This window comes from Amphibalanus amphitrite, unplaced genomic scaffold (genome assembly GCF_019059575.1).
Source record: "Amphibalanus amphitrite isolate SeventyFive unplaced genomic scaffold, NRLGWU_Aamphi_draft 001033F_arrow, whole genome shotgun sequence".
Lineage (NCBI taxonomy): Eukaryota > Metazoa > Arthropoda > Thecostraca > Balanomorpha > Balanidae > Amphibalanus > Amphibalanus amphitrite.
The window spans coordinates 203,226-220,625 of record NW_024882527.1 but is presented as its reverse complement, the minus strand read 5'-3'; the positions used below and the strand labels follow the sequence as shown (position 1 = coordinate 220,625).

At 48.8% G+C, this 17,400-nt stretch overlaps 2 protein-coding genes across 3 annotated transcripts in view; both read right to left on the bottom strand.

The window, feature by feature from the left end:
• The window catches only part of LOC122369423, a gene marked incomplete at its 3' end in the record, with an annotated part of 37,678 nt that extends 33,167 nt beyond the window's left edge, over window positions 1-4,511 (bottom strand). Inside the window, exon 1 of the mRNA XM_043344158.1 lies at window positions 4,389-4,511. The remainder of the gene's footprint in view (window positions 1-4,388) is intronic.
• Window positions 4,512-8,407: 3,896 nt separating this feature from the next.
• On the bottom strand, window positions 8,408-10,871 carry LOC122369410 (broad-specificity phosphatase YOR283W-like). Of its 2 annotated transcripts, XM_043344139.1 has the most exons (3): window positions 10,702-10,865; window positions 9,051-9,676; window positions 8,408-8,970 (listed from the first exon to the last, which is right to left on the bottom strand). In XM_043344139.1, exons 1-3 carry the CDS (start codon window positions 10,710-10,712, stop codon window positions 8,933-8,935), a joined length of 675 nt encoding a protein of 224 aa, XP_043200074.1. In that variant the 5' UTR covers window positions 10,713-10,865; the 3' UTR covers window positions 8,408-8,932. The 2 variants fall into 2 exon arrangements, with proteins under 2 accessions (XP_043200074.1, XP_043200073.1); XM_043344138.1 differs by having other exon boundaries at window positions 8,408-9,676; window positions 10,702-10,871.
• Between the last annotated feature and the right edge of the window lie 6,529 nt (window positions 10,872-17,400).

The following is a 17,400-nucleotide window of genomic DNA, read 5'->3' as shown; positions in this document are numbered from 1 at the left end:
GGTGAAATGGGGTCATAACTTATGAGACGGCTTTTTCATATCAATTATTTTACATAAAATCATATTTCAAACCATAAATAATGTTCGACAGCCAAATAAAAGAAACAATACCAATACAGGCTTACAGTTTAAGGCTCGACATTGTGTTGTCTACGATTAGACAGCTGATAACTCATTCCCGTACGTCGTATGGTCGTAACATTATAATGACCTTTGCTTATTGTCACATGTGCGCCGCATTCGCGATTGTTGCCGACGCCTGTTTGCAGGTGAGCCCACTACAGTTGTTATACATATCTAAAAACCGATAAACTTTTAGGCGAAAAAGGCACTATTCCAGGCCCATTTTTGATTTTTTTTTGCGATATTAGGTAAAAACAGAAGCTTCTTATCCTAGGAAAAATAAAATGGGAAATCTTTGAAAGGTGGCACACTACCTTTAAATGATGATATGAAATAATAAATGATAAATGAATGAAAGTCACGTGACTACTACACGTTTGCGCTCAGTACTAACATAACTAGCCCGAGGGCCGGTCCGTAGCTGGGAGGGGTAGAAAGCCAGAGCTCCAGCGCGGTGGAGGTGGTGGTGGCCCGTATCATAAAGAGGCAGCCGTAATCAGAACTACAATTGCCGCAGTATGAGATTACGATTAAGTTTTCTTTAATTTTTTTGATCGACAAGAAAGTGCAATGCTTATCAGATATAATAAAACTGTGCCCAAGGCCTTGGAAGAACTGTAAAACATATTCAGGGACGTATAAATGTATGATGCAGGCCATGACCTTTCACCTTGCCCCCGGGGAGGACCGCTCAGGATTCAGGAATCCACATACCGAACGAATCGAGGCCTCGTAGCGCGGCGGCAGACGAGGTGGATAAACCATCGCCATATCTTTCGGTTACTTATGTTTCCAGAAAGAAGGGGGTGAGGGCTGTTTTCAACCCACTCACCAATCCTTTCCTTATTAAGTTATAGCTTACCGAAAAAATGCTTACTGAAACAATGGTGGCCGTCACGAGATGTAGCGAATAGTGCCTCAGCCACACCGGTTTTGAGTAAACCTTGAGCATTGGAATTCAGGCCAGTGATCCTGAAGCATTATTCTATTTTTGTCGTGCATAAGCTGGGATGACGTGGGTAAAGTTAATTGCGAAGAAACGGTTTTAGTTTCAGAACATTTCTGAGGCTAGTCGCGCCAAATAACTAGCATACGTTTGTTGCAAATTGTCAAATAGAATGTTGACGTGCTATCCAGATGATGGAATTTATACCGACACAAGAAGTTAAAAAATGGCATCGTTAGTCATGCTGCATAGGGTAAGAGCGGGTAAGAGGACGCGGGCGATAAGAGTACGCATCAGCTGTTTCGGTTGCTTAGCAACGCGGGCTTGTCGAGTTCATGAAGTGACATGAAGCCGCCAGCAGTGCGTGTTTGTCACCAACGGAACGTGGGCGTTGTGCGGCGACGCTGTTGAGTTTAAGGCGATGAATATTATTTTCGAGCGTTATGATATTATGGTATGGTACAATAATTTTAATACTTGGCAGTTGAGATAAAGAGGATTCTTCATGGCTCCGAGTGGAAGATAAGGATATCTTTTCCAAGCGGGCCACTGAAAAACCGAGCGACGAAGGAGCGAGGTTTTTCTGTGACACGCGAGGAAAAGATATCCGATCTTCCACGAGTGAGCCATGAAGAATCCTATATCTTTCTATGTTGAGGTTTATTCCTAATTAATTAAATATTATATTTAAATGTATTCATCTATGTAAAAATAGCTTCAGAGTAGTGTGCTTTTACTTCATAAGTTTCATCCACAAACAACCATTAAAAATGTCGTTCGGTTATTGACCCATTATCACTTGAACTCTTGATTTTTGGCTATGAACCCTCGAGACCTTATCTTTGCATCTCAGAGGGATGCAGATATAACAAATTCTTATCTTTGCATCTCAGAGGAGTGCGAGATAGAAATATCCCTGCACTGTAGACCCAATGGCAAATAAACCTCAACTAGAAAGATAAGGTACATTTTCGTGGTTGCTGTGGGAAACTTCTGAGGTTTTCTGGGGAAATACTGTGCAGTGCAATATTATGTTTGTGAAGTTTTGCACAATGTTTGGGGTTTGTTTTGTGCGCGAATTGCATGTAGGGTAAGAGGGCACACTGTTCATGAGGGTAAGAGTACGCAGAATTATGCATTATATCGAATATACAGAAATATAAAATTATTTGTATATTGCTCAATGACGTTTTTATAAGCTATATCATCAATGGAGCACTGTGAGGCAGATGTGTACCTACCCGAAATTCTTCCAAATACGAGTTTTTCTCCCTTTTGATTGTACTTTTTTAGAACCACATGACATGATTATTTCATGACTTATAAATTTACAAGATTTATTTTGTTTGTCTTTTTGGATACTAGAATTTAATTAAATGTCTTGAGTTTGATGTTAAGCATTTGGACAGTACAAACTGCATTGGTATGTGTATTCATTTTACTGCCTGGCCTTCTCGATTTAAGCGTGCAATGTTGCATGTACCTATGGGAAAAAACACGCAAATGTTTATATGCCCCATGATGTGGTTAAAAAACTGCTGAAAATAAATCTTTAAAAAAATTAAAGATAGCTACTTCATCGATTTTATCGAATGATAACCCCTATGCCTAATTACTTATTTCTTGCCACTGACAAAGGCACTTTGTTGTGCGCAACGTCTGGTTTTATTCGTATTGTTATTGTTTTGTCATTCCCTGTGAGAAAAAGTAAAGCTCTTCAGTTCTAACCATAACAGTGAATCGGCTTAATGGTACACTTCACTGTGTATGCGAAACCTATAGGTCCCTAAAAATAATCCTATTTACAGCTTTCAAAAAGAAACAGTTTATATAGTTGATGACCCTAGCTTTATAAGTAGCCCGACTGAAGGTGACGGTTTGGTCGACTCGATTCGCTTCGTGCTAAATTCTAGTCAGACAGTTATGTCCCGTCGCCTGCTGAGGCTTTTGTGCGCCTAACCTGCTTTGTGCATTATGCTACGATGTTGTATCTTTGCGTCGTGATGAGTGTCATCTTTTGTAATATTGTTCTTATGTTTTACTGTATGCTTTGTCTTGTCTCGAAAGGACGCATAATAAATTGATTAATTGATTGATTGATAGCTAAGGCACACAATTTTTTCCGCACCAAGACAATATTCATTCATCTCCACAGAATATGTTAACCCGCGCCCCGTAGGGGGGGGGGGTGCCGAAACGGCCCCCCTGTCCTTTTCCGTCGATATCTCCTAAATGGCTGCAGATATCGCCACCAAACTTTCAGGACCCCTCCGGGCATCAATTTTACACATTGTAACCAAAAAAATTTCCAGTGGCTATGATAGTTAATAAAACTATGTTAATAAAACTCCGCGCAAGTGGCGCGAAAAAAAAAATAAGCGCAGTTGGCGCTTCTGGTTCACAAGTGGCGAATGGGACGTGTCCTGTTAATAAAACTCTGCGCAAATGGCGCAACAACTGAGCGCAGTTGGCGCTGAAGCTTCGAAAGTGGCGGAAGAAACTGGAAAGAGAGTACCTTCGTCCGGAGCCAAAGCCCCACAACTGTGCTGGACACCCAGGTCACATGGTGGCGAATCATTAGACTAGCAATTAACAAAGTTTTATAACAGTTAACTTTACCGAGAACCGAAATAAAAATAAAAATCAAATATAATTCGTGAATAGAGGGGAAACACGTGCCGAAAAAAATTAAATAGCAGAAGGCTCGTGAACTATCTAAACCCCTTATACTGTTGTCGCGCAGTAACCCTGTGGACCAGTAACCCCCAGGAGCAGGACTGTGCGTTACTGTGGACCAGTAACGCAGTAACCCCCAGGACGCACCGCTACGTGTCCGACCGCACCCCGGGGCGCAGCTAGCCAGCTGACAGGTCGCCTAACCTACCCGGACGGACCCTGCCCCGGGGCGCGGACGGCCCGCCGAGGCACCATGCGGCGCCCGATAGGGCGGGTGGGGTTTTTGCTAACAGCGATGGATTTTGATAAACTAAAAGGACCCACACCAGGGCATTTATTATTGATGTCCGCTTTAGCAACGATCAGCTTGTCCCAGTACTAATGCCAATGCCATATAAGCGGTAGGGGCCATAAGATTATTGGAAAGAATAAAATCAAGATCCATCTGCAGAAAATCAAGAGCCATTAGCCATATCAATCATAGCAAAAATGCATTCATAATAGGCGACAGCATACTCGTATACAGCCAATTTGCTAAATCAGCATCTCAAGCAGAACAAAGTGAGAACAAAATGCATCTCGATGCTATGGGCGCCTGCCATGCATCTGCCCGGTATGACCAAAAGGGCCGCATATCTCTCACCTGTCCGAGAGCACTGTCGAAGCAGAAAGTCACCAGAGCGAGCCCAATTCGAATGGCCCGGCACTGCCGGGCGAACGAGGCAGAATGAAGCGGCGGCCCGCGCGTTGGGCCGCCGTCCGATGTGGTTGACGTCACATGTCACGTGAGGTCAGGACCAGGTGGTGTGACGTCACCCTGGCAGTTGCTCACTGAGAGGCGACCAATAAAAGCGTGCAGACTGGCCGCCGGCCGTCTGAACATCATATCTCCACAGAATATGTTAGCCCGCGCCCCGTAGGGAGGGGGGCCGAAACGGCCCCACCCCCCTGTCCTTTTCCGTCGATATCTCCTAAACGGCTGCAGATATCGCCACCAAACTTTCAGGACCCCTCTGCGCATCCATTTTACACATTGTGACAAAAAAAATGCCAGTGGCTATGATAGGTTATCCACAAATGACGTCAGAATGACGTCATGTTGTGTCATTTTCGACCGAAAAAAGACCTTCGCGAGAAGACATGTCAGGCCTACAGCTTTGAAGATACAGAAAAACGATCAAGACATAAAGGGTGTAGAATTGACAATGCTGCAAAAATGCTATCTCGGATTTTTGAAATTTTTGAGTTTTGATCCTGAAAAATCAAAAAAGCTTTTTTTGGATTTATTAGCCAAAAATCCAAAAAGTTTTTTGAGTTTCGAAACAAACAGAATATATGTGATAGTACCTTTCGTTTTCTATCTACATACCAAATTTCAGATCGATACCTCGTTTTTTGGCCAAGTTATAGCGGAAAAAAACTGTTCAAAAATGATGACGTCAAAGTTTCAAACTCAATTATTGGCAATTCTAGACCTCGTAGGGCAAAACAAAGACCACCATTAGACTCCCCGTGACGAGCTGCATCGAATCAATACCCATTTTCTGCAAAAATATCAACTTTGAAATTTGACCTAATTTGACCTGACCTTGACCTGACCTTGACCTGACCTTGACCAAAACGTGACCTAAGCTGGCCCCAAGGGCTGCCTGACCCATATAATCGCATTTGGCATGTAAAATGGACCATAAAACATGTTTCACACGACACTTTCATATTGTGACCCCCGGTGACCTCGCTGAGACCTGACCTGGTATCAGTGACCTGAGATAGCAAAGTATGTGTTTGACGAGCAATGTACCATTGATGGTTTTCAATGAATTACCAATTTACTCGATTTCACAACACATTTCTTGAAATGCCTGTGAACGGTGAAAATCCGACCTTTGACCTGACCTGTGACGTCATTGGTTTGACCTAGGTCAATGAAGTTCGGTCACAAGGTAGTTCCTTGGTGGGGCTATCGAACGCCGTTTGAATTTTGAAAATCGGCCGGTAAATTTCCGAGATCTCAGGGGGGCCGAATCACCCCCCCCCCCCCCCCCTACGGGTGGTATGGTCCGCCGATAGCCCTACGGGGCGCGGGTTAATTACAGAGCAATGGACATTTCAAACCTGCAATGTCGGCAAAAACCGTTGACCTTTCATGACCTATAACTTTGACCTTAGAGGTCACCTAGGCCTAAAACTTGCTAGTTGTATTTGTTTTATATGTGCTAAAAGCTAACCAAATTTCATCAAAATCGAAGGGGGTCGGGTACATTCGTGATCGATTTGACGTGGAATGACCCCAAAACAGGCCTAAAGGTAGTGAAGGTTGATCGTATACGAAGTCATATATGGTATATGGGGCCATTCCGACGCGTTTTAGTGGGAAAAACAGGGAGTTGATATTTCCCCATTGACTTATAATGGGGAGGTCGTGAAATTGAGCTGACCTTAGGTCATTGATATCAAAATTCCGAGATACACAAATTGTAGCTACCAATGACCTAACAACATCCTGCGACTTTCAACATCCTGCGACATCCTTCCTCCCTCATCTACTGTAGCTCTGACACGGTGACAAAGTTGCAAAAAAAGTGACTTGAGGTTGGGTCATTCAAAGTGACCTGGTGACCTGACCTTAAAAGTTAGGAGGTTCAAACTTGCACACCATGTGTAAAATTGATATGAGAAAAGTCATGCCAAATATCGCGTAGCGCCGCGGTTTTTCCGCTATTCACGAAAAACCTCAAGGGACGGGTAACCGCCCCCCCCCCCCCGTAGGTGCCGCGGGTTAAGTTCAACCTGACCTGAAAGGTCTGATGTCTGATGTCTGAAGGTTGGATGGAAGGACTGACCTGATGAGGTAAAATTGGGTATCATTGGATTCGTCTCTTCCCAAAGAACTTGTTGCTCTTATACCGCGAAGCTCTATCTCCAGCAGGAACGAAATGGCGCGGGGGTGGCAACCCCCCCCCCCCCCATGTGCGTTCTAGGATGGGAAAGTGGCATGTGTGGGCGAGGGTTTACCGTGCTTTCTTATAACCAAGGTTCGATTTTGGAGTCTCCAAATTGACAATCTGATTTTCTGCGATATTTTTCGTGACTAGCTTTTTCGACCGAAAATGGACTAACATGCCTACCTGTATGCCAAGTGCCTACCTGTTTGACCTCTAACTCATAATTTGAGATGACCTATAACAGGACCTATTTTTCAGGAGTTGCAAGAAATTGATGTCCGAAGATGTACTGAAAACGGCGAGTAAAAAATCCGCGGCCGTTTTTTAGTTATCTGCAAAATACACAGGATGGGGCTTTGCCCCCTCCCTTCTAACCGGTCACGGGCTAGTACATTAGCGACATTTCATACATGATCGTTGCTGGCTGCTACCGGGCGAAATAAAAGTCGCTCACCAATGACGCCGTCCGCCAGCCGCCTGCACGATGCTCGCCGATGACGGTTCCGCCTTCCCGGTCGGCCGTCGGGCGCCGAGTGCACGTCAGAACAGACGGCCGGCGCTGCTCCGCGCTGCTCACCGCCGCGGTCCGGCCGCACCAATCACAATCACGCCGCGTTTGGCAGTGTGGCAGCCCCACCTCACAGGGCTTCGACGTCATTTGGCTGGCCCTTGAAATAGAGCTAGAAGTGTCTGTGCACAGACGTTCTGGTGCATTAATCCGCGCCCAGTTAAGGGACGGGGGGGGGGGGGTGAAAGGGCCCCCACTCTTTTTCAGCCGATATCTCCTCAAGTATAGCAGATATCGTCACCAAACTGTCAGGACCCCTCCGGGAATCAATTTCACACCATGTGACAAAAAAGCTTTTCTAAAACTAATGATATCATGGGCACAAAGGACGTCAAAAAGACGTCATATTCTGCCATTTTATGCCAAAAAAAGTTTTGCGGAAAGAGCTGTCAGCCTACAGTATTGAAGTTAAAGAAAAAAATTAAGATAAAAAAGATGTAGAAATAACATTGCTAGGCCATTGCTAACACTGTTAGGCCTCTGGTGCTCCTGACACTGTCAGGGGCACCATAGGCCTGACAGGCCTGTGGTGTCCCTGGAAGGACTGTGGTGCCCCTGGGCCCTGACAAACCTGAGGTGCCCCTGACAGGCTTCTGGAGCCCCTGACAGGCCTGCGGTGCCATTGCTAGGCCTGTGGTGCCCCTGGCAGGCCTGTGGTGCCCCTGGCGGGCCTGTGGTGCCCCTGGGTCCTGGCAGGACTGTGGTGCCCCTGACAAGCCTGAAGTGCTCCCGACAGGCCCGTAGAGCCCTTTACAGGCCCAAGGTGTCCGTGCGAGGCTGGTGATGCCCCTGTGAGGTCGATGGTGCCCCTGAGCTGACAGACCTCCTGGCAGGTCTGTGGTGCCTCCTGGCAGACCTGTGGTGCTCTTGCTAGGCTGATGGTGCTCCTGCAGGCCTGTGGTGCCCCCATCAAGCCTGTGGTACCCCTGACAGGCCCGTGGTGCCCCTCGGCCGGCCGGAGTCGCCGGTCCGACCCGCGTCACGGCCCCGTACGACCGGTCCGCTCATGCTATCCCAATATCGCAACACTAGGCCTGTGGTGCCCCTGATAGGTCGGTGGTGCCGGGCCCCAAGGGAGGTCATAAGTGACCCATCTTCCTTTGGATCCGCCACTGTGATCTGATCACAACCCCCAGAAATAAATAATCGTATAATCATCAGTTGCTTCTCTTGTATTCAACATACGAGAAAATGGACAACACTATTGCCGGCTGGGTCATTTATGACCCAAGGATATTTATCGAGGAAAAAAATGTTATCCGATGGCGACAAGAAGGGCAAAAATATACATCATGCCTTTTTCAGACAAATTTCCTTGCCAGGTGATCGATCATTCAACAGATAGTTAAGTGCAAACATAATATAATATTGCTTTTTGGGGCGGCGCGCCATTGCGAGTGACCGGCGGCTGTGCAGTCCCGTCGTCTTTGGCTCCAGAAACTTCAGTGGACGAGCTCACACAAGTTTTATGCGGCTCCGACGCATAAAACATGGGGGGGGGGGGCTAACGGGACCGGGTGACCCCCTGAACAGAGCTTGAGAGGTGCACGCCGCGGGTCCACCACTCGACTGCAGATCGCCCGCACCCGTGTCACACGCACCGTGTGGATCCCAAGGCTTCGGCATGGACTAGCTGTTCATCAGCCATTGTAACAGTCACAGACTGTTTATTTTTTAGGCACTACTTTTCCGCTGGGCATGAGGTACCCGGCCGGCGCGAGGTCGCCAGTGAGGTGGTCGTCCCGATGCAGGAACTCGCAGGAGACGGTGACGGCGCCGGCCGGGTCCCGGCTCACCAGCAGCCGCGTCTGAGCCGTGTTCCAGCTGACGTGCAGGTCGCCGGCCGGCAGCTGCTCGGCCGTCAGCTGCAGGCCGTGCTCCCGCTGCAGCGCCAGCAGCAGGCAGAGCATGATGCTGCCGTGGGTGAAGACGGCCGCCTCGCCGCCGCCGGCGCCGTCCGCCGTCATCTCGTCCACCAGCCGCCCGAAGAAGCCGCCCACCCGCCGCTGACCCTCGGCCAGCGTCTCCATGCCGGCGATGGGCACCCCGGTGCGGAGCGACTCCGCCTGCATGCGCCCAGCCTCTTCGAAGGAGAGTCCTTCGAGCGCGCCGCCCTCGCGCTCGCTCAGCAGCGGCTCGAGACAGGGCTCCGGCTGGGGCGCGAGGCCGGCGGCTGCCAGCGCCCTCTGGCACGTCTCCAGCACGCGGCTGGTGTCGCTGCTGTAGACACGCCGGAACGCGGCGCCCTCGGCCCGCCAGGCGGCGCCCAGCGCGTCCGCCTGCCGGCGCCCGGTGGCGTTCAGCGGCGACGGCGTGTGCGAGGCGATCACGCGGCGCACGTTGTCGTCCGTCTCACCGTGGCGCACGAGGCGCACGTGGAACGAGGCGGCCATCGTCGGAGCAGAGAGCGACGGCGGGCTGAAAGACAGAGAAAATGGGTAAACGAGGTCCAACAAAAAATGGACACAATCGGCAAAAGATGTTGTATGTACGAGTACGTACCTGTGTGTGCTCTACCCAAGTCCATATATATGGCTCTACCTATGACTGTGCATAACAGTCATGCGATCCTGAACATGGAGACCATTTGGCAGAGCTGCGCCGGTGTCCGTGGTTGGCTGCCTTCCGGCCGCTTGAATTCATTGATTTAATTCAGGACAGTCATACTTATTTCTGATGTGTCTCTCCTCTTCCACTGAGACGGAAAAACCGTCAGAATTGCATATAGGAACACGAGAGGATTTAGGCCATTCCTTTTCTGTGGACAGCATCGAGAAGCTCAACGTTTCCAAGTAGGCAAGATGATCTGGAGATGCTACTGTGGCCGTCTGTTCTAAAACACTTGATTATCAGGTTCTTTAACTCTCGCCGGACATATTGGTTTTCTACATGACCCGAAAATGCAGTTGGTGTCAAAAGATCCGGCTTGAATCAAAGGTCAGGTATGCCAAGTTTCAGCTCTCTATCTCCAGCGTGTTCGGAGAGCTATCGCGAAAAAAAAAATCCTATGGGGGCGTCACCCGCCCCCTCCCCTTGTCCGGCGAGGGTTAACTCACTTGGAGCATCCCACCGGAAGCACTGACAGCCGGAGAAGGACTTTGCATTCAGTTTTTTTTTTTGGCATTGACTTTGCGGGATTAATCAACTGACTGTTTTGCAGGGAGGTAGCGGAAGGCTAGGTAGGTATGTCGCATGAGAAAGGGTTCACTTACCTACTTGGCATATTTCCTAAACCCTAATATAAGCATTTGCACAAACTCAAGTTTTAATTATTTGTAGGGTATCCTCTGAGTTCTGAAAGGCTCACGTCCAGCTTCTCATCACACCACTGACCACGACTGGACCAGTACCTAACTGCTGGGACAGGTAGGAAGGAGCCCCCTCCCGTAAATAAATCCACGCTCTCCCTCACACAGACCGGGGCCTCTGGAGGAGTTGCTCACCTGTGTGGCATGGAAGTGATACACTCTACACCGCTCGGAGCAGCACACCCCACCCTGTGCGCGCGCGCCGACAGACAGTGACTGGCCACTTTACCCGGGCTCTGTTCAAGGTCGGACCGTGTTCGCGCCACGCGCGACCGGTGTTCAAGTGCGTCCGCGCCGTCCGCGCCGTCAGCGGCGGCTCGGGCGGCCGGCTGTCCGGTGGCGGCCGGCGCCCATTGGCGGAGAGGCCGCCGGCACCGGCCAATGGGCGGCGCGTGTGTGCAGTGTGCACTATGGACTGTGGACAGCCGCGGTGTCAGGTGAGCGGCCGCGCGCGGCGCCATATCGATTGTCCTCACCGGTCGATAAGACCGCGGCTGACCGAGACCGTCTTAGGTATCGCACCTGTCACTGAGCTCAGGGAAATCCGGGCCAGATAGCTAGCTGCTCGTAGCATCTTACATAGGTGTGTGTGGGCGAGAGCCAGACAGTTGCGTGTTAACCCTCCCCCCCCCCCAGGTAGTCTTTCTGCTATGCACTCAACATTTGTATAGCGCTAGAAGCCTGATTTTTCGTATAGCTGCTCCTCTATCCTTTCTTGATGTCCACTGAAAATTTCAAGTTTCTGTGGTCTTTAGTTTCGGAGATATGACCTTGTTTTTCAGGTCAGGTCATGACCCAAATGACCAATTCTCAACATCTTGCGTTGGCTATGGGCCTTGTGATTTTTTGACACCTTGATTTCGGCTTTTTTTGCCAGTCTTACCTCCCACCTATCATGGAACATATGTTGCTCGACGATGTACAGATGTCAAGGTCAGGGTCAAGGTCAACCTAGGTCATCTAAAATAATTGCGTTTTAGGCAAGCTGAATTTACTTTTCGTGAAGTTTTTTGACTACATTTTTGGTAAAAGCTTCTCAGATCATGATTTCATGTAATATGGACACATAAACAATCGGTGCACACATCAGTATACACACAGACACACACAGACATACAAACACATATCATTGACCTTGACCTAACTTGACCTGAAATGACCTCAGCAGCAAAAACCTGGTCGGGTAGTGTGACAAAGAGGTTCTAGCTGGCTTGGCACCAGAAAACGGCATCGTCATCGGTATACGAGTATGATAAGCAGCGCACTTGATATCCAACGGTGACCCAAAACAGCAACATTTTTTAGTTTGACCTGTCCTGGAAGGTCAATGACTGACCTGAGAAGGTAAAACTGGGTATCATTGGATTCGTCTCTTCCCAAAGAATCTTTTTAGTCTTTACCGCGAAGTTCTATCTCCAACAGGACCGAAATGGCGGGGGATGGCAATCCCCCCCCATGCTCGTTCAAGGATGGGAAAATGGCATGTGCGGGCGAGGGTTAAACGGCGCGAGAATCTTGCTTTCCGCTTCTCCATAGAATGTTGGAGACTAATGCAGCAGTAGCTTTAACCTTAAGGAGTTATTTCGCACCCGTAGCGTTTATAAAAGGAAGCCTTCGAAGGCTACTGCTATCTTCGTCAGTCACATCTGTGTTACGGGCAATATGCCAACTTGGGTAGGGGCACTGCCCAGTTATTTAAAGGTAGTGTGCCACCTTTGAAAGATTTCCCATTTTATTTTTCCTAGGATAAGAAGCTTCTGTTTTTACCTAATATCGCAAAAAAAATCAAAAATGGGCCTGGAATAGTGCCTTTTTCGCCTAAAAGTTTTTCGGTTTTTAGATATGTATAACAACTGTAGTGGGCTCACCTGCAAACAGGCATCGGGCAACAATCGCGAATGCGGCGCACTTGTGACAATAAGCAAAGGTCATTATAGTGTTACGACCATACGACGTACGGGAATGAGTTATCAGCTGTCTAATCGTAGACAACACAATGTCGAGCCTTAAACTGTAAGCCCGTATTGTATTGTTTCTTTTATTTGGCTGTCGAACATTATTTATGGTTTGAAATATGATTTTATGTAAAATAATTGATATGAAAAAGCCGTCTTATAAGTTATGACCCCATTTCACCACACGGAAGTGGCAGAAATGACAATGATCAGCTGACGCATTTTTCTTGGCCGAAGTCAGAGCGCGCGGCCCGACGCACCACGCGTATTTGGAAATTCCGACCTCGACGAGCATCAGAAGCCACTTAACAGGCGTGTTCGAAACCGCAGGAGATGATGATGAACGGGTTTATCGAAACTTGATTGGATGAGCATATCGGTAATAGCGATTTCAGTGTGTGCATTTATTGTTCATAGTGGTGTGAAATGTGGTTGGGGTACGACCGACAACCCGTCGGGGCGAATTTCGCACTGGGGTACTCAAAATTTGAAGAATTTAAGACGTTTCCATGAGTTTTGAAGGTATGGATAAGTTCTAAAAATCCGGTTCTCCTTATCTGGGCCATTAACTCCATACGGTCCAAGAAAGCTGGCACACTACCTTTAAGCCTCGCCGGCCGAGGGGAGGGGGCGGGTGCCCCCCCCCCATTGGTTTTTTCGCGATAGTTCCGAATACGCTGGCAATGTAGAGCTGAAACTTGGCATACCTGACTTTTGCTTCAAGCCGGATCTTCTGACATCAACCGAACCGCATTTTCGGGTCAGGTCAGGTCACTGACCTATGACGTCATAAGTGAACCTCTACACACGGTCTTCAGATGTCGCAACTTTGCAGCGCCCTCACTGCCAGGGGAGCTTTCACAGGTAGATGAAATTTGCAGGACCTAGTATAGTATCCATTAGGACTCTTACAACTTGTATATCTCGGACTTGTCCTAAGGACATATGAGGTTAGGTCATTTTCGTGACCCCACCATTACCTATAGGTAAGTCATCTTTAGATATGGAATTATTGTAGGTACTGGGACATGTTTATGGTAAAAAGAGTTATTCCACACTAGTAACGTTCATATAATTGGTATAGCTTATAAATGGGGAAAAGTGAAAACTGCTATTTTAGCAACGGGAACGATCTCAAACTATCTCAACCACACGGAATCGTGATTTCCTGCAATCTTTGCAAGTTTCGATGCTTCACTTTTGCGTTGTTGACCTTGAGTGACGTCATTTATGACGTCACTAGGGTCATAACAGTTTTTCGTCAATTACTCCTGATCAAATTGAGAAAGCGAGTCCGGAAAGCCACCAATGGACTAGTGAAGACCTGCCGAACCGAATGATATGCGATATGACCTCCTTCGACCAGGTTCGTGACCTGGGGGCTCTGACCTGACCGTGGCCCGAGGTCAACACCTAAAGTTGACGTCACCCATAGGCAGTCTAAAGAGCCACCATCGGACTTGAGAAGTCCTGCCGAATCGAATGACAAGCGATTTGACCTCCTTTGACAAGTTTCACGACCTGAGTGGCACTGACCTGACCTTGACCTAAGGTCAACACGCTAAGTTGACCTCATCCACCCAAAAAGTATAGGTATCATTCAACGCACGTTAAACGTACGATAAACATGATGGCGCCAAAGTCGTGGCTCTGCGATCGTTATTGATGAAATCATTTACCAACAACCGAGTCCGTATCTTAGGGCACTTGACCTGACCTCAGAGGTCACCGGTTGACCTGAGACCTTAAAATCGGGTGCCAGTCGCTGCATCTCATAACGGCGCACACGCTCGTTGGCTTTTTTTTCTGCGAGACTCTTGCTCAAGAAGGAGCGAAATTGTGAGGAGGGGCCGCATTCGCACCCCTCCCCCTTCGGCCGGATGTATGAAGAAAACCGATAGGCCCGGCGAAGGTTAAACTATCAATGCAGGTGTTGCTCGTTATGGCTTACCTGATGAAAAATATGTTTTATTCGTTACCCCAATTAAATGCAAATTCGCAAAAAAAAACATGGCTTTATACCTTTCTTCCGCATAACGAGCAAATAATGGCGGCAATGTTATCAGTTGCATCATGCTCAACCCCCATCACGAGGCACGACGCACACTTGTGACGACTCGGTCAGGAAAGCTGTATCACGCAACACAGCTGAGTTTCTAAATTCTAGCGAGTTTCACAGCCGAGCATGCCGAGCACATTCAACTGCAGCAGGCGGCAGCGCGCAGAATGACTGACAGAGGACGGCTGAGCGAGCGCTGCATGCGCCGGTATGTAATTTATATAACCAGTATGTGCCGGTATAGTTTCTACAGCCAGTATATGCTGGTGGAATTGATGTAACCAGCTTATGCCGGTACAATTTGTACCTATAGCCAGCAAGTAGAGGCTCGTCAACTCTTACTCAGTCGTCACGAATTACTTGATAACCACGACTGTGTGGAAGACTGTGAAGACGAAAGAGGCAGCCAGGGACTACGTAAAAGGGCAACAGGAATCCATGAGAGCCTGAGAAGCTTAGCGTTCAGGATAAAAATGCTGCTTTAAAGGGATGGACATGATGGAGAAAAACGGAAAGTGAAAGGGAGAAGCGAAGCTTGCAAGAGTGAGTGAGAGAGAAAGAGGGAGAGAGAGAGAGAGAGAGAGAGAGAGAGAGAGAGAGAGAGAGAGAGAGAGAGAGAGAGAGAGAGAGAGAGAGAGAGAGAGAGAGAGGAAGAGAGAAAGTGGGAGGGACGGACAGTAAGATCTTGAAAAGAGTGAACAAGAAGGCTGGATTGCAAAAAAAAATGGAGGTAGGTGATTGGGAAACTGGGAAAGCCCTTGGCGCTGATTCAGCCCAGCCAACGCCACCTGTTTGGCGGGGTGGTGCGGGGTGGCGTGGAGCGACCCCCCTCCCCCACACACCTGACCAGGTATGTGTCACCGGATTCGGCGCGTGGCTCGGCTGAACGACGAGAAGCGCCGACGCTCTGTAATCATGACCCCGCGGCCCGCATGGACTGGATTAACTGCAGCTTGTGTATCTACCGTCTGACTGGTCAGCCGTCTAACAGTGTCCCTCCTTGCTGTTCTCAGTCCTCACGGAGTGTCCGGCAATGGACGTTTGGAGAGGAGGTGCGGAAGGCGGGCTCGGAGAGTCCGGCGAGTCAGTCAGTCGCGAGTCAGTGGCGGGTCCGTCGGGTCAGTTCCGTCGGGCCCCGCGGGTCCGACAGCTCCGTAGAGCGGCCAGCCAGTCGATATCAGTGGACTGCGCCGCTCCTGTTCACCGAATTGTCAGTGCGAGCACAGTGAGCTCGGGATGGGCCGTCCTGCCGGCTGCTAAACATTGTCTCCGACAACCGGAGGCTACTGCGCCATAAGCTCACGCGACTGTGTTACATAACTGCAAGCATAACTGGAGACTGCGCAATACTTTTCAGAATATAGTGAATGCCTGATTCAATAAAGGTACCCTGCAGGGAATGCATGGCGTATGCGTGCTACATGTACATACTTACCTATGTTACCTAACCATGGCTGACGCTCGGACTATTCTGCATCAATCAACGGCACGAGGGGAGGCATTTACAATCACTTCGTGTTTGGCCTCTAATTTAGGTCATACCTAGAGCTTCGTAGAAAATGGGAACGTGATGCTCCTATCAAGGAAAGGAAGCCGACTGAGCAACCAATATAGGGGTCTCAGGTCAACCAGTGGCCTCAGAGATGATATTTTTACCAAATAACGGGACGAAAGTTTTCGAACTCGGACTCTATGCATGGTCTCTGAGTCTTTTTCTACCATGGAACATACTATGAAAGCGAAAGCATGGACGTAAGAACGGCTGGAACATTGTGGGCGCATAGGTGCGAAATCTAGGCATAGCCGGTGGAGCAGGGGGGGGGGGGGAGGGGGGCTAGGGAGCGGCAACGGACATAGTGTTGTCTCTCGACTTGAGAATGGATTGCCACTGATATTAGAAAACGGTTTCATGCGGGAGGTTCATAGCAAATTGGTGTGTAAGTTAATAAATTATGTGGTTCGTCCAAATGTCTCGAACGATTACTTTGTGAGGAGCTGAGTAAATCCTTATATAACTGGCGCTATCTTTAGTTAACACCGTAACGCTGTCGGCATCGTGTGCTCCGTTCATCAGTGTTGGCTGTTTATCGGCCGCCCGTCTCTCTCGCTCTCCAGTGTATCCCATTTACCTTACTGGCGATACAAGGAGAGAAAGAAACGAGCGACGAGGGAGATGGTGGAACTGGAAAAGGGATAAACGAATAGAAAAGGGGCAAGCTGGTCAGATGGGGTGGGTGGCGGAAACTCGCTTCAGCGGAGCCGCCGCGCCGCCCGGAGCCGCCAGCCCGCACTGAGGCTCGCTCCCCTCGCGCTCGCCCGTCCACCGGCCGCGCTACGGCCCCTCAGGCGCGGTCAGGTCAAGGTCACCGAACACCGGCACGTACAGTGCGGCCCCGGCATTGTCATAGGCTTACGGGTGCGCAAGAGCAATGATGCTACGTTACCGTTAACTGGCATTTGATAACAACATTCCAACAACAACGAAAACTGCTTCCGATTGGAGCCATCAGCAGCAGCTCACTCCCACCTACTGCCCCATTTCCAAACATTGGAATTTGGAAGGATAGCAAGGCCACCGACTTAGCACTCTTTTGTTTTCAGATATTGACAAAGTTTCACAAGAGTGACCGCAGGACTTCCAGACTCGAATGCACCTACCATGCAAGCTCTGGTGAAAGATACGTTGCACCGGTAGGATCTCCTCAGTCGTCACTGTATTTGCTTACTTATTTGTTTGCTTATGCTTTGCTAATGCATCGTTCAAACAAAGTCGTTGATAGGCTAGATTATTTAATATAAACTGCGAAGCCATGATTTAAT